The 18636-nt window shown below is 37.7% G+C and overlaps 1 protein-coding gene across 3 annotated transcripts in view; it reads right to left on the reverse strand.

Annotated features, from left to right (window-relative positions):
* The window catches only part of LOC137278623 (serine/threonine-protein kinase ULK3-like), a 54277-nt gene that overhangs the window by 25244 nt on the left and 10397 nt on the right, over positions 1–18636 (reverse strand). For all 3 annotated transcript variants that reach the window (XM_067811098.1, XM_067811100.1, XM_067811099.1), the window contains 8 exons: positions 17341–17445; positions 16785–16928; positions 8374–8456; positions 7038–7193; positions 5349–5454; positions 4709–4749; positions 3899–4007; positions 2027–2094 (listed from right to left, as the gene is read on the reverse strand). In XM_067811098.1, the coding sequence (XP_067667199.1) occupies positions 2027–2094; positions 3899–4007; positions 4709–4749; positions 5349–5454; positions 7038–7193; positions 8374–8456; positions 16785–16928; positions 17341–17445 (812 nt within the window). The remainder of the gene's footprint in view (positions 1–2026; positions 2095–3898; positions 4008–4708; positions 4750–5348; positions 5455–7037; positions 7194–8373; positions 8457–16784; positions 16929–17340; positions 17446–18636) is intronic.

An 18636-nucleotide genomic window follows, 5' to 3' on the forward strand; every position in this document is an offset into this window, starting at 1 on the left:
TATTTGTACACTATATTACAGCAGGATCCCCTATTATATCAATGAAGTCTACAGAACTATGGAAGATGTAGCTGTATCATGAAGGGTATATGGCCTGATATAACCTAGTCTGTGTGGCAGTGTTCCCTGCAGGAATTTGAGTGAAAATCCAACTTGACCCATGTTTTGGTGGTTCACTCCCAAAAGACAGACCTCCCATCAGACAGAATCAGTGATGACACTAATTAGCTCAGCTATGCTTTCCACCCCTATTTAATTAGTGAACTTGATTACAATGATTAGTTGGTTTTCTTTAAAAATATTCAGTCAGCACATTGTTTCTAATGGTAAGTTATGATTTGTTGTCCTAAATTTTGTTAGTGAAATTTGAGTGAGTCAGTTCAGTTTTACGTTGCACTCAGCAATATTTCAGCTATATGGCAGCGGTCTGTAAATAATGAAGTCTGGACAAGACAATCCAGTGATCAAAAGGATGAGCATTGATCTGCGCAATTGGGAACCAAGTCAGCAAGCCTCAAAGCCAGATCATGTTAGTCGCCTTTTATGGCAAGCATACTTTTCTGAAGACCTATTCGACCCAAGAAATTCACGGGTCTAGTGAAATTTTACTTCGAAAGGGTACTTTAAGATAAGGTTCAGGAATAAGTGCATTTATATACAGTGAGTAATAAAATCCTCATGATGATTGATTAATACTTGAATTCCAAGATTGTCCACTGCATATTATTCTTGAACAAAGTAACATTACTAGCATATTGAGAGGTCCACACATAAGACATTCCTGTCTCCTGTAACTTAGCTTTAACATTATTTTACAAAATGAAATTAGAATTATTGCTATTAACTGGCAAATTGTACATAAGTTTGGAGATGATATGAGATAACTTATGACTAGGCTGTACTAATTTAGATGAATAGGAAATCACTTTGAAGGTCACATGCAACCAAAAAATCAAACATAATTAAAACACACTTATCACTTATTCATGATATACAAAATGCACTGCTGATAAGGAAAAAACAAATAAACAAAATTATAAGCATATAATCGCAAATCAAAAGCACAATATTTTGTATTTGGGTTTACCTCCCTCTAAATGAAGCAGCACTGGGGGAAAATTGAATCGTTTGAACAGCAATTTCGTGGGCCCTTTTTTATCACATTTTTTTTAACTTTATAGGTGGAATTGGCATTTTTGATGATTTGTTTCGGTAAGTGCATACCAAAGGTATCAGAATCTGCAAAGTTGTGTTTTACGTTGCATGTGACCTTTAACTTGAACTTTAATCGAGAGTGGAAAATGCCCCAATTCTCCATAAACTATAAAGTCTGGTGTTGATTTTTTTCACATATAAAATATATTTCAAAAAGCGAAGATGTACATGTTCTAAAAATTCAACCCATTCTAGAAAGGTGTGTCCAAGGTACTTCTAGATGGCTACCTGTCTGCCAAGAATAAGGTGAAAGAAGAAAATGTGGACATGCGCTTGGACATGTTTGATACGAGACCAAGCTATATAAATTATTGTCTTAGATAATATTCACAAGTAAATACATGTTGATCAGCATATATATGTTTATGCAATATGTCTTAATTTAAAAATGTTAATTCATTAAATGAATTAATAAAACTATAGTTAATGCCATATGTTGTCTTTTTAACAGATAACATTATTATCGAGGGTACTTACTGAGGCCTTATGCAACAAACCATGTTTTAAGCGGTCTATCTTATGGGAAGATACGGTAATGGTGGGTACACAATGGTGTTCAGCATTATTATACATATGAATAGTAATATAATGACAATTTTACTTGCACAAGATAAACATACACAATGGCCAATGACATTGGCTTGGAACTGACTGCAACAACACCACCATGATCTTCTAATAAGAGTTGAAATTTTGGCAATACTCATATTCTGAAACTTATAAATCAAACAAGGCATGACAATATGGATATAGACTTGAATTCCCTGAACCTGCTCTGTATTCGTTAATAGCATCACTGCCACAAACCTACCTCAGATTCTGCAGCTTTGATCAGTCGAAGAGCAGCCTGCAGCTCCGGCTTCCCCACACAAAGATCATCTGAAAGAGATTCACACAACCTTCATGTCACAAGGTACAAAAGAAAGCCCACACAGTCTACAGATATCAACTCTCTCTATATACATGCAACATATACATATTTGACAACAATATAAGGATCTTTTGTGGCTTTAAGTACATTAAAGGTGTTGTTATCCATAAAATGTGTCTACTTTCTCATCATTTAAGTTTTAAATAATTCTAAGCTGAAAGAAAATACAGTCAAATGTCGATGAGTCAAATGCTGGCATCTCGAATATTATGCATAACACGAAGTACCTGTCAGTCCTGACCATTCCTGGTTACATGAATTCGTCTCATAAATACACACAATGACTTGAGAAGGAAATTTGGTCCCATGACATTCAAACAATAGAAATCCTGTATATATAAGCTGAAGTCAGGTAATGAGAAGTTAATTGGTATAGCTAACTGATTCAATTAACAAACTAGCGCAGCTCACACCTTTCTGCCATTGACAGGTGAGTTCAAAAGGCAGATTAATGATTTTACACGAACAGAAGAATTAGCACAGAGTTTTCTTTTCGGTTATTACTATTCATGACCTGTATAACATGACGGAGTTACAATGTTCTGGTCAAGCAGAAGCAAACTGTAACACAAATGGGGCTGTGCAGCATAGAGAAAATGACCAGTCTTCTTACATGTGAGCGAAGCGAGCAAAGGTTGGCAACATACTATCCTCACTTCCGTTCAAAAAATATTTTTCATATCAAAACAAAATAACGCCACCATCAAAAGCATAAAGCCATTTATTCACTGGGTCTTGCTCTCACATTTTCAACCCCATGTTGAACAATTACTCACTTGAGATATTTTCTATTCAGCAATTTAAGCGCATCTCATGGTATGTCAGACCATTCTTTGCCTCCATTCCCCCTTCCAGTTCAGTTCAATGGAGTGAAGGAACAGGAAGGAATTATTCCATATGGAATACTTACAGTTACCTCCCCTGCTTCATTTGCCCATTATCCCAGAAACATGTTTGTGTAGGATCAATGTTACAAAAATTCTAACAATAGTGATGACAGAAATGACAAATAAACGCCAACAAGTTCATGATAAAATTAGGCATTATGGTATTTCTTTATAATTTCTGCTTATTCTTGATCCGTCACTCCGTTCAACCGGAAGCTAGCAGGGGTAATGGAGGCAAAGAATGGTCTGAATACCACGTGTGGCGCTTAAAATGTTGACTAAAACATATTTCACGTGAGTAATTATTAAACATGGTGTAGGAAATCTGAGAGCACACCCCAGTGAGGGAGTAAGAGTGTACGTTTGATGGTGGTGATATTTTATTATGTTTTGACATGAAAAATATTTTACGATCTGATGCGAGGGAAGTACGTTGCCAACTTTTGCTCACTTCGCTCACATGTAAGAAGACTTATTCTCTGTGCTGTGCAGCCCCATTTGCGTTACAATTTGCCTGTTGGTCAAGGACCGAAAATAAATCCTGGGGAGATAACTGCAAATTTGTGAATAAATGTAAGAGTACTTCACAGAAACAAACATTAATGTTATCTTCTTTTTCTACCCTCATAGACATACCTATGTCTCAAATACATCAGTAAGTCGAAGTTATTACTTGGTCCCCAATGATTCTGCTCATCGGGATTTGACTGTAACCTACATTCTGTAATTTGTGATGCTAGCCTTGGTGGTGAGCCAGGAATCACCATGCCTTGAGGCTTTAATGTGCAATATGTGCAAACACTGACTGACAAACTATATTTACTTATTTCAAGGCTTTACAGCTGAGGGTACATATTGTACTCACGGAGTTCTTCATATTCGTTGAGAGACAGTGATCTGCTGAGTATGTCCTCAGGCTTCTGGGGCTTCAGTAAGGTCTTCAACACTTCAGCTCTGTCCATGTACTCCTTGACCTGCAGAACATCAGTGGTTATGAACACAAGTTTGGTAGCAGCTTAAGACTGCATCAGCAACATTCCAGCAATCGGATAGCAGCCAGCGAGTAAGTGAGTCTGAACCCATAACAAGAGCATCACTTTATGAAATATATATGGGATAGATCAATGCATTAAATAAAGGGTGCTGCTCGGTTGATTACCAACATCCAGCCAAGGTCTAGACACCATCCATGATACCTCATTTACAACTGAGACATTGCTATGCAATTAGTGCAATAGGTAACAGCTACATTTGTATGAAAAACACTTGGTACATAAAAGAATGGGTTGTCATTCCTGAATGACAGTATGACAGTATGTGAGGTCTGCCACCTCGACAGAGCCGACTCTGACGTGATACATTGTCTTAGTCTGTTCCCGCTGGAGTTCCCAGCAGTGTTTGGTATGTAGTAGAATGTCACTGTACAACTTTTACGTAGGTACAGAACTGAACACTGATTTGCATCATTCAAGCAATATCTGGGCAGGGGACACCAGATGTGAGCTTTACACAATGTGCCCATGTGGGGATTAGAACCACTGGGCTTCCCAACTGTCCCATACTGACAGAGCTCCAATTGAAGGGTTTGTCTGAGCTACATATCCATGGAGTTAACATATCCTAAACAACCCTCTAAACTACCTTCAAGACTTGCTGCATCTTCTCTCATACATACCTTCTTCCTCAGAGTTTCTTTCTTGTTGGGGTTCTTTTCATCTACAACAGAGTGAGAGAATCCATGGGATTGAATGCCATTGTGAACAGCTTTCAAGCTATAACCTGTCAGCTGGGTAAGAAAGTCCAAAGCGATGCAGATCTCAGAAGTATATCTCTGTACTGAAACCCAGCAGCATGGTGCTGACAAATATGCATCAGGTGAAGTAAGACTCAAACCTATGGTCTTAGGTTCCTGGCAACACTAGGGGACACAACTCTGTATTGCCTTCTACTGCTGGGTCAACAATTCAGAATATGTAGGACAAAACTGAAATTGTGAAAATCAATCTATTTGGTTCATCAAACAACTTAGGCCCTCTTCATCAGCTTGACTGAATAGGCAAATGTGGGTGAATGAATTGACAATGTCCATGCTGCATTGGATCTACTGTCTTGTGATGAGATCAATGTACTAGTTAACATCAATTACCGTACAGGAAGGATTTGGTGTCAGATGATGTCAATACATGAAAACTGGGGTACATGTTCTTTCAGCATTATTCATTGAGAACATCTACCCATATGAGTAATACTACAGTAGCAAATATGATTGCTAACTTATAATCAGTTTCTGTAGATGTTGTAGAACATTTACTCACAATGTATAGCTGCCACGAAGAAGTCTAGAGCTTCAGTGTATAACCTGATAGCAGCCTTGTAGTTCCGTTCATTGTCCTTCGTCACAGCCTGTGTGACCAGCTCAATCTACATACAAAGAATCCACCATAATGTATGTCTGAATCAGCAATGGTGATGTCAATGAAAGAACAATGTATATGGAACATTTCCATGCATTTTACAAATCTCTTTACAGACAGACTAGAACAACACAAAGCATCATCAGATCAGCAGTTGACACCATTGTTTAACTCATGTATAACACTCACCCCATGGTATAACTTGTGTACAACACTCACGAAATAGTATAACTTGTGTATAACACTCACCCTATAATACAACTTGTGTATAACACTATCCCCATGGTAGAACTTGTATATAACACTCACCAAACATAACTTGTGTGTAACACTCACCCTTTGTATAACTTCTGCATAGCACTAACCCCATGGTATAACTTGTGTAAAACACTCACCACACAGTACAACTTGAGTATAACACTCATCCCTTGATATAACTTGTGTATAACGCTCACACGTACCCCATGGTACAGTAATATTAGTTTATAACGAACTCAAAGGGACTGTTGTTTTCAGTTCGTTGTAAGCAAAGTTCATTCTAAGCGATTCGGGAATGTTCGTGAATATTCGGAAATTATCAAGAAACGTCACCACGCCACTGGTTTCAGACAAGATCATGTTCACAAAGAAAATAAAATAAGACAAAACCAACGAACATGTAATTGTCATGGATCATTCACTTCATCATCGATCATGTATTTTATTATGCATCTTTAACAAAATCGGTAATTTCGTGCTTCTGTGACGTCAGCCAATCATCAACTGACTTGGTGTCAACAGACGAGCTTTCTCCGTGTGTCATGGCTGAACATATCCCTTGTTGCTTCTTAAATCTCTCTAACCACGACTGATTGGCCTTGAAATCTGTATGTCTAAGTCTGCTGTCATGTCAGTCTTGGATTTACCGCCTGCATCTACAGCTTGGATGATTTGGTATTTTGTGTCAAGATCTAGAGCTTTGCGTTTCCGTGACAAGCCCTTCCATGCTGACTTAAAAGAAAGACTTCCCAGATCGCTATTTATGCCTTGACAATGTCAACAAGATTCACAAGATTAAATAAATGACAACATTTCACAGGTAAGTTTATTTTATTATCCCCTTGATCCCCTGTGAGGAAGCCTGTTTGTTTTCACAAGCTAACTGGTGACACGTGAGATGACACGCGAGTGGATTCGGATCAACTGTTCGTTATAAACACGTCAATTAACACGTGAAATAGCACAGAGGGACCATCAATTTGTTTGTTGTAACAGATAATTCGTACTATCAGTGTTCGGTGTATACGGTAGTTAATTCATAACAACATATAGGAAAGCAGTCGGGACTTCTGAATTTGTTCGTTGTAACCGGCAATTCGTTGTAAGCGTGTACGTTATAAGTGAACTTTACTGTATAACTTGTAAATAACACTCACCCCACGGCATAAATTGGGTATAATGCTCACCACACCATACAACTACAACACTCACCCCATGGTATAACTTGTGCATGACACTCACCATACTGTACACCTTGTATATAACACTCACCCCATTGTGTAACTTGTGTATCACACTCATCATACCGTACAACTTGTATATGGCACTCACCGCCTGACTCAGACTGTCATCTGATGGCATATGGGCCATGTCCACAAATGGATGAGCAAAAAAATTTTCGAATGTAATTCTCTCCTCTGGGTTCCTCTTCAACAGTTGTAGAAGGAGGTCCCTGGCCTCCTCTGTGATGTCCACTCCATAGGGCAGCTGAAACAAGGAATCAGTCAGTTCGCACTTGTTTCATGTGTAATGCTGTCTGTACTCAGGTAAGTTTAATCTCCATGACATGTAAACAGTCTGGTTCATACAATCCAGTGATTCATATATGAGCAACAATCCTGGGAATGAGGCACATGTCAGAGCGAGTGGCACTCAAGCGTAATGAAGGATTTTATTGGCTGGTTCATTTGCTGATAAGTTCATGGTATACAGGTGTTGGGTTTTGTAAATACATGCTAAGTTTTTCTGTAATTGTGTTCGAACTAGTCGACAAATACAATCCCACAAAGCAGGAATTGAAACTGCTAAACTTTGTTTTGCAACAGTTTTTGTCCGATCTAGTCATGCGAAAAAATGGATGAAGTTTGTTTCCAGTTGACAGACATCATAACATGTCATCTGTACAAGTATCACATATGCCTGTCTGTGTAATTACATTATGTCACAGAGACAGAGCTCAGGTACACAAAGTATAAATCAATGTGTCTTGTTTAAGGTGTATAACATGTGTTAAGTTCAAAACGCATGAGGTCAATGACTGAAGTTGCGTATTGCATATTGTTACTAGTCGACGGGCAGGCATACACATAGCTGTCAATAAACCAGACACTGAGGCTGCTGATTACAATCAACACAGTTTTCTGTGTTTCCTTAGACGTGTATTAAAACATTTCAGTTTTCCAGATGAACATTTTGTAACAACGAAAATAGTATTTCCAATACAACACCTTCATGAAAACTTGGTTTGCAAATCTGCCAACCCCCCAAAAACAAGATATGAAAAAAAAAATCTGTGTATTTTTATGACTGCAGACCCAAGATGCTTGTAATCCCAAGAAACATCTCTTGTTCTCTAACTTGACTACAGTGATGATCCTTGCATGCATCACTTGGTGTGTGTTTACAAGTTGTCAAACATCCAGACATAAAGGTTCAAACCAAATGAAACCAAACCAAAGAGCTGTTGAAACCACTTGTCACTCCAAATGCGGTGAAATTAGTGAATTGTTGAACTCCGACTTCATGGGATTATATTCATTGCGTTATTTTTCAACTATATGCAGAATTCGTATTTTTGATAATTTCTACCTATAAATCCATGCTGGAAGGTATCAGAATCTGCAGAGTTGTGTTTTGTGTTGCTTGTAAGTGTTAAGCTGTGACCCACCTCTACTGGTTTGTCATCCCATATCTTACTCCCTAACTCTTTGAAGCTCTGTGAGGCAAAGGGGGCTCTCCCAAAGAGACATTCTGAAACAAAGTGTAGGAAGTGCATAAAGGCATAGAAACATCAAATAACAGTTAGCTGATACAAGTATGATCATTAACAAGAAAAAGCATAGATATATCCTCTGTCTGTGAGAGATTGATGACAGCGCTAATATACATGTAAAAAGCAAACATCAGTAGTTGTATGTTGAATAGTATACTCATTTAGTTGTACATGTATAATCTGAAATGCATCTTGGGCCAGATATAGGATTATTCTCATGCAGATCAGTATGCCTGATACTTTTGGGCATGCACAAAACTATACTGCATACGCCAATCTTAAACTACAAGTAAACAGTGCATTTGTCTTGTATCGGTGAGTATCAGTATGCTGTGCTTCGTGGGGGTTAAGCGGTTCATACATAGTAATATGCTCAGTTCACTGTAGCAGCGTACATGCAACACAGATACAATGTATGCTGAATGAACTCATAGCGAATGCCAACGAATTGCACAAATTTTTAGTCCTGCCTTTGACTGGAAAGTGTGACAGGCGTGTGATTGGCACAAGTTGGGTGTGCATATGCTATTTGCAGCACGAAAAATAGTGTTACACAAATCATACACACCTCATACGCAATGGATGCAGCAGAAGGCACCTCTGATTCAGCGAGATTTCAAATTCATACTGTACCTATTATTTCAATCAATTTAGAAGTACTGATCAAAGATTAGCTTTTCATATGAGAGAGGTTACTTTCTGTGTTAATCAGAAAAAGTATTAAAGTGTTTTGATAACAACTGCTAGCAATGTCATGGGCTTATACAGGTAAATGAACACATGTCTCCGAGAAAGGGGATTATGAGATATTGTTACAGTAGGTAAGTGTTTGTTACTCGTCACTGGGGGTGAATACTAAAATACTATTTCTGCACACTGATTGAATTAATGGTGACAAGGTTACAAAACACTCTCCTAAATTAAATCATTCATTCGTTGTAATAGTGTGTGTGTGTGTGTGTGTGTGTGTGTGTGTGTGTGTGTGTGTGTGTGTGTGTATTACACATAAACCATACAAAGGTAACTGAAGCATTTTGTTCAAGCTTTTGAAAGTTTCATGTTGATTTGAAATGTGCCTTTTCAATGCAATTTACATAAGCATTGTGTAAGAAACGTTTGTATTTTATCTTTGTAATTACCTTATCCACTGTAATTATCACGTGTATCAGTACCATCATCAAGGAGGATAATACATCAGTTACGGAATTGATACACATGCGTATAATCATTCAATCAGACAAAATTTATGAGATATTTGAACACCTCTTTCAACCTTGAAATAACAGCTTTTGGCAGAATGCATGTCCAGGTACAGTTATAGTCCAGGACAAGTGTAAAACAAACTAATGCGCCGTTATATCATTGGACAAGCTGTTTTATGGAGTCACACCCATTATCAATCTTCTGAACCTCGTTTGCATTCAAAACAAATATAGGCATGCCCATCTTCATAAATATTTTGGGGGATTCAACTGCAAGTGTATACATTATAATAAATCAGGATTGTGTCACTTTTTGAATTCTATAATACATGTACTTGAATTATGATATTCATTTGTAACAATGTGCAGATTATATTGAAATGTTCAGCAGGCATTATGTTTGATGTACAAGTAGTGTGCATGTGTAACAATTACAAAATACATAATAAGGTTAAAATACATAATAAGGTTAAAATACATGATAAGTACAAAATACACTAGGATTGCCTCAAGGGCAATACTGACGGTCTTCAGACTTCCTCCATACACCTTCCGAGGCTATCTTCACTTGAACAGTTTCTTTGGACACCAGCTGGACTGTCCATTGCAGTAATTTTTACATTCATTTGGCACTGAGTCAACACTGCTGACACAAACACAAAATTCACAAACTGCAGAAAAATATACTGGAAGGGACAATCAAATATACATAAAACTGGAAAGATTTCATTCTGACATATCCAGAATGCTAAATATTTGGACTGTAGACCTAACGACAACGGAGTTACCGCCTGTTAAAGAATCATTAGAAAAGCAGAAGTGGGTACTAATGCTAAATTTTCCAAATTGCGCAGGTTGATGCTCATGCCGTTGATCAGTGGATTCTCTTGTCTAGACTCGAGCATTTACCTGCTAACCCAGTGTAACGTAGGTACGACCTGTCATAGTTTACAAATTGCGCAGGTCGATGCTCATGCTGTTGATCACTGGATTGTCTGGTTCAGACTCGATCATTGACAGACCGTAGCCATATAGTTTGATTATTGATAAGTACGGCGTAAAACAATATACAAACTAATAGGTTCCAAATGGCGCAGGTTGATGCTCATGATGTTGATCACTGGATTGTCTGGTCCAGACTCGATCATTGACAGACCGCAGCCATACAGTTGGAATACTACTGAGTGCGGCGTAAAACAAAATACAAACTAATAGGTTCCCAATTGCGCAGGTTGATGCTCATGCTGTTGATCACTGGATTGTCTGGTCCAGACTCGATCATTGACAGACCGCAGCCATATAGTTAGAATACTGCTGAGTGCAGCGTAAAACAATATACAAACTACTGGAAAGATTAGAGCCTGACATTTCCACAACACCAACACAGCTGAGTGCGGCATAAAACAATATACAAACTAATAGGTTCCAAACTGTGCATGTCGATGCTCATGCTGTTGATCACTGGATTGTTTGGTCCAGATTCGATCAATTAGAAACAACAGCCATGTAGGTGCAATACTACTGAGTGCGGCGTAAAATTCAACTCACTCACTGTAACAGAATACTGATGAGTACGGCGTAAAACAATATACAAACTAATAGGTTCCAAACTGTGCATGTCGATGCTCATGCTGTTGATCACTGGATGGTTTGGTCCAGATTCGATGAATTAGAGACAACAGCCATGTAGGTTGAAATCTACTGAGTGCTGCGTAAAATTCAACTCACTCACTGTAACAGAATCGACTATTTCCTTAACCCTCCTGTATTTCTGTGAACATTCACTTCTATGCCAATGTAACGCAGGAATACGGCTGAATGCGTCGTAAAGCAATATACAAACTACTGCAAAGATTAGAACCTGACATTTCCATACCACTAATACTGCTGAGTGCGGTGTAAAGCAATATTCAAACTAATAGGTTCCACATTGCGCAGATCGATGCTCATGTTGTTGATCACTAGCTGGAATAATGCTGAGTGCGGCGTAAAACTCAACTCACTGACTTTAACACAATCGACTATTTCCTTCACGCTCCTGTACTGCTGTGAGCATTCATTCTTAACCCAGTGTAATGCAGTTGAACGGAAACTCGATTTTGAATTTGAGTGTGCCATAGCGGCGTTAAAAATAGATTTCTGCCTCCCACAGCGGGATGCGAGCATTTTGTTAAAACTTGAGTTGATTTTGGCTGGAAATGGGCAATTTTTCTTTCCGTTGTAATTGTGACGTAAAATCGGCAAAAATTTCAGTTTTTTCAAAATAGCGGAAAGTCTATCATGGCAACCAACTTCCTCTATGCTTTGTGTCGATGGAGAATGATGTTGTCTACATTGTGTGAAAATTTGGTTAATTTATCTCTTATAGGTTCCGAGATATTCAGGGTGGAAGAAAATCACATTTTGGGTTACCTGCCCTTACCGGACGCCGGAAGTCGGGATTTTTTTTTCATTGTATACCTTTCAGCATATAGGCTATCATCCCTGAAAGTTTCATCAAAATCAGTCCAGTGGTTAGGTCAGGAGAGCTGGTACAAAATTCGTACAAATAAAAAGAATAATAATAATAAGAATCGGATAATAACAATAGGTCTTCCAGACTTTCAGTCTGAAGACCTAATAACAAGGTTAAAATACATAACAAGTACAAAATACACAAATTGTAAAAGTGTGCTGGAAATATAAACTGTTTTAACATGTCTTGTCTTGTTTATGTGTTTAGGATCAATTTAGAACACCTTAAACAATAATACAATTGTCAGTGAAAAGGTTTACATTTTTACAAGTCCATGATGTATTCAAAGTAACCACTGGGTCATGGGTCGAAAGTAGTTCCTATGCAAATTAGCCAAGTTCTAATGAGGTCAGGCCTGCAGTCTTGTCCCTGGTTTCTATTGGCTGAAGATTTGCAGCATCTTGATTGGATGTTGAATTTAGTTGCATTTGGAAAGTGTGAAGTTCGTTCACTTGCTGTCTTTCTCCCAAGTGGGAAAGGTGATTTGAAAGTCATGGGAAGAGGATATTGACTTTGGTGGATTTTAGGTTGGTTATATTTGATTTTACAGAAAAGGAATAAACTACAAAAATATGTTCAATTGTTGAAAGGTTCATTGAGTATTTATTGTAACTGAATTTATGCATTTGGTGGAGGTATATTTTGACTCAGGGTTAAAGTTGTTGGTGTCGATAATTTCACTTCCAATTGATTCAGATTAATGTTTGAGTCCAAACAGATTGTACGTTTACTGTTCTGGTGAGAATTAGCATTTCCATTCTAATTACGGCATACATATTTTAGGTCCTTGGAGGGTGTATTATTTTGGTGCCTCACAACATGTGGTCAGTTGATGCAAGTTGTCCCATAGATGGTAAGACAAGCTGATATGTTACTGTGCTTGGAAGATGCCAAAAGTTTTTCATAACTGCACTTCTAAGAGTCTTGTGTAACCGAACCTTTAATTTTGTGATATCCATTTATTTGAGTTATTTTTTTTTGTTTAGTGGTAGAACAATTATCTGAACAAAGTGCAATGTCTTGGATGTGATAAAGGATAATTTTGACGGAGATTAATATATTTGTACACATTGTTTCAGACTTGTATTATTAGTCAACAAAAGAAATAAAACCGAACTACAGCCTCAACGATGCTTGCTTTTCTGTGGTCGAGCCATTCCCGTTACACATAAAATGTTTATGCAAATAAATGCTATCTCTACTCAATGGCTGAACTGGGTTATCCGGGGTAATAATAATTGGATTAGAGCACTTTGAGTGCTTTAAGGAAAAATAAAATCTCCAAAGTGCTTGTTAGTCCTGTGTGTACATTCCATGTATCCTTACGATTATTACGATTCACAATACACAAACTTTTTCATGATAGCTAGAGTTAATAAAGCTGAAATCCAGCATATTGATTGGTCAACGATCTAGCCAATAATCAATATGTATCCAAGCTGTCTAGTTACCAAACATGCTCTTCAGAAATTTAGCCCATGCCCCATCACCTGTCATTTCCTAGGTGACAAGTATCTCATGATATGATTAGTCACAGATAACAAATCAGCCACTTTATTGAACAGTGGAGATACAAAACGTTCTGTTCGGGAACTTTGATGACGCCCCATCCCATGACCATTTGTCTTATATATGTGCAAGGAATAGTGTTATACAATATGTATACATGTATGTTCGTATGATAACGTATATTTTCTGCGTTAAATCTAGATGAACCAAAGTGACAAACTGTGAATCTGCGCCATGTAAGTCATAGACTAGCTTATTAGTACTCTCCTTAAAATATTCAGTAAACACTAGTAATGTAAATTTATCTTCTTTCATAGAAGATTATTCAGCATGTACATAAATTCTTCTTTACTGCCATGGACATAGATGTTTTGAACAATTTAACCTCACACAATGATATGAGAGGGGCAATTTGCTTAAGTATGTCTTACATACAAAGAATACAAACATGCATTAAGAAAATACATATGTACACGCCACCAAAGCGAGAACTACTAGAGAAAGTACAATAAAATTACGTAAAACGTTACATATTTGACATGTATTCACACCTGCTTTCTTTCAACTTATATCTTTAAAATGTAACTAAACAATTAAACAATCAGGACTTGCTTGTATGACGAGACAGTTTCCTGTAATCTCCGAAACCTGCCAGGGATATCAGGAGTGAATAGCCCTAATTAGTCTCGCCACAGCCAGCTAGGCAATCAGCACAGGGTTCCAGGCGTTGAGCAGTGAAGTGGCTGTCGGGCTTAATGAGTTAAACCACAGATCTACCTACCAACACATATACACCACAGGTGTGTCAAACTACCATACAGTATAACACCTATAGACCACAGATCTACCTACCACACAGTAAAAAACACTCAGACCACTGATCTATCTACAATACAGTAAAACACCTACTGGCATTCAGACCACAGATGTACACACCATAAAGTATAACACATATAGACCACAGACCTACCTACCATACAGTATAACACCTAAAGACCACAGATCCACCTACCATCCAGTACGTATAGGATACACCATGAGGGCCCCGTATTTAACCGCTGAAATGCTTAGTTAAACCCTGAGGCTCGTAGTGCCGAGGGATTTTACTTAGCATTTCAATGGTTAGACATGGGTTCCGAGTGGTTTAACCTATTTAAACCATGGCCAGCTTTAGATGGTCTGAACTTTCCAGATTATTCCTAAGATTTAAGCTAAAAGAGTTATCTGAATTTTGTTTGTAACTATGTTTTGCTGTCATGGTTGTGAAGACATCACTACATGCCCATCCATATCACCACTTTGGTCAGAGCACATGTACCGTATGGACGCACATGTAGTTGACAGTGACATTGCCTCCATTTTCACAAATAGGAGTGGACGAATTCAAGCAGTTATGAAGATTTAGCAAGTACCTGTGAGAACATTGAGAATGCTTAAGCTAAATAGTATGCAGGGTGTCCTGACAGAAGGATGTTAAGATCTCCCTCAATATCAAATCCTGCAAAGATGTAAATTATCCTCAATAAAACTTTCCTGCAAATTACTTGTTTGTTCTTTACAAAGTAACATTCGCCCGGGGTCTAAATGGTTTGATGATCAGTTAAACCCCAGTCAGAAACAAAGGAGCCATGGTTTCAAACAACTATAAACCACAGATTCACCCACCAAATACAGACACATGTGCCTGATTTTGGCCAATCATAATCCCTATAGCAGACTGTGTCGAAAACGCGTCATCAGAAACCAATTTTTATCCAAAAAAATCGCTTCTTACAACTGTGAAAATACTATCGGCAAGGGTACAGTCATATAGTTGATAATCACAGCTTTCGAACGATACCCGCCATCAAGCGAATCAACTCGCATATTATTCATACGAAGCTTATAAAATGGAGGTATTTCCACTATTGTGTCATGTTAGCGAGTTGAAAGCTTCTGATAACGGAAAATGGGCAGCTATAGATACTATTTAAGATATCTTTTTATGATAATTTTCTGATTATGTAAAAATGACAAAATAAAAGAAAAGGCATGTTATGACATGTGACAATTGGAAAAAAACATCGCCATATTTTTCCATAACCTTAACCACTGGATTAGATGTTTGACTTTTATTTTGCATCTTATTTGTTCCCGAAAAGAACCCTGTCAGTGTATGCTGTTCCTTTTTACTACTGGAAGCCATATTTTTCACTACGCACGCAATGATTACCATGTGCTATGGCTATAAATAGATAATGGGGTGTGGCAGTGTGTGACTGTCTGTATCAGCCTATCACATGGCATGGCTTGATCTGCATATGCAGTATGTGCTCAAGTCTATATCTAGATTGCCAAGACGTTGTTTTTAACTGCAGTGATATTAAATTTACCAATAAAAGGCAACTCAATACAATAAAAAATTTACCGGCAGCAGCTACCGACGGCAGTTGAAAATACCGAATCATCCCAATTTTTATTGGTAAAAAAACGGTAATTACTGGAGAACGGGAACACTGGTATAACACTTATAGACAACAGAGATAGATACAATACTACAGTATAACACTTATAGACCAGAGATTCACTCATACAGCATGACACCTATAGTCCATGATCCACCCACCATACAGTATAACACCTTCGAGGGCTGGTCAAACTGTTATTAGCCTTTATAACTTCTAACCTAATGATACCAACTTCTCTTATGAATGTTGTTGGACAGTGTACTTTGTGAGCATTTCCTGTCATTTTACTCAAATAGATCAACTAGTTCAAAAGCAACAGGTCATTGAAGCATACTGGGGTATACACACGAGTACAATGTGAGAGATACTGAGGGCTGGAGTTCTTATCTTACATGACAATGCTTCGTCTCACATCTCTTGATTGGCAAAGTCTGCAGTATATCAATGTGGCTTTGAAGAACTTCCTTATCCTCAATATTCACCTGACCTGGCTGCAAGTGACTCTTACCTAGTTCTAAAATTCAAGGTAATGACGAGCTCAAAATCTGTTGTACTTGTATACTCATCAGTCTAGAAGTTATGTAGACTTTGAACTTTTTGACCAGCCCTCGTATAGACCACTGATCTACCTACCATACAGTATAACACCTATAGACCACAGATCCACCCGTGCATCATATTCGCCTTTACAGATGATCTCTGGTGCCATGTACAGAGGGGACCCTCTCATTACATTCAAAGCATCACCCTCAAATAAGTGCTTTGCAAATCCAAAGTCTGAAAGAAGAAGGTTTGTAGTGAGACCACAAGACAAGCTTGCTACTCCTGTAATTCAACTTTCTGTCCACTTGTCTAGTGTTCAGAAAGTTTTTACTGTTTATCTGTGAATTACTAAGAACCAGGGCCTAGATTTCCTAAGCTCTCTTAGCACTAAGATAGTCGTAAGTTAATGTTAATATGTGGCACTTACTTACATCTATCTTAGAGCTAAGAGAGCTTAAAAAGTCTAGACCCAGTAGTAAACACATATATATTTTTATATTCTTGGTGAAATTTGCCCAGCAGTTTGGGTGACCATAACATAAGCTGCATATATTATCAAAGTTCATGAATCTTGATGCATTGGTGTATATTAAACTCGCCAGAAAGAATTCATCTTGATGGTAGGAGCTTGTGACACCACACATACCTGCTATCTTGATGGTGGGGTGTGTGACCGATGTGAGGAGAATGTTCTGGGGTTTGAGATCCATATGGGCCACATTCTTGCTCCACAGGTACTTCATGGCACTAGCTGAAGACAGGAGGGATGACAGCACTATGTAACAATATCTCAACATACCTTGACTGCATGGCATGATGAGAATATTTCACCCATATATTGTATACATTTATTCCTGACAAAATTACCAAAAGTACATTCTTTCCCAGCACCCTATTGCTTTGCAACTTATAATTCTCTGAAGTGAAGTAGAATCAGAAGCTAGATGATTATTTCACACTTACATATTATATTCTTTTATCTCCTGATTACAAGATTAATAAAATTCTTGTTTTTCTTTCACATTTGTCTTATTTTGAAAGATATAAACCATTATACATAACATATTTTATCACACTGAATCCTCTCTTAAAATTGACCTGACAGTCATTATTTCCTTGCCTGTATAAAATTTATTTACAGCAGTGTTATGCTAGCATATTTCTAAGTAGCTATGACTAGACTGAGCTATGTTAGAATCCCTGGTCCTTCCTTGGTCCTTTATATCGAGTTAGTCATCTACCACTAGATAACAAGTTTCAGTCTTTGCTTACACACAAACATGCATACCTAAACGTATGAAGGGCAACTAAAATCCAACCAAAGAAAACTGTCAAATAACTTCTTTTTCTAACAGCAGCCTGTACCCTAACTATGGCCCCTGGCCTACCTTTTAATCATTGACATTATCCTGTAAGTTTCACTTGTTTGAGACCAACAGAAAGATAATGAATTTAGTTCATGTGTGAAAACATCAACAATATCAGTAATAAAAGGTTACTGGGCAGATTATTCAAAACTATCATTTAGATTATTCTAAACTATCACTCGCTATACACACCATAATCAACAACATTATGTACAACGTTCTTGTATTATCATCTGGAAATACCGGTGGTAAAATTATTTTTCTATGCATTTCTCCACTGTTCCTTTAATGCTTTGCTGTATGACTCACTATTCTGTATCAGCCATTGTAAGGGTAAACATCAGAAGTAATTGAAGTGCTACCATCATCACAGTACCACAAATACACTCTGTTATTTCAGTGATCAGCGAGTTTACACTGATGTATAAATAATACAAGCAGATCCAGTGTAGTGGCCTGGTGTAATTAGAATCTAGTTATTTCACAATCATTAACCGTTAAAGGCCGCAGTGTAGCTATACGATGCATATTCAGATATAGATTCTCCAATAAATCCAGTTAATGCCTACATTAGT

Source organism: Haliotis asinina, chromosome 3 (assembly GCF_037392515.1).
Source record: "Haliotis asinina isolate JCU_RB_2024 chromosome 3, JCU_Hal_asi_v2, whole genome shotgun sequence".
In the NCBI taxonomy this organism is placed as follows: domain Eukaryota; kingdom Metazoa; phylum Mollusca; class Gastropoda; order Lepetellida; family Haliotidae; genus Haliotis; species Haliotis asinina.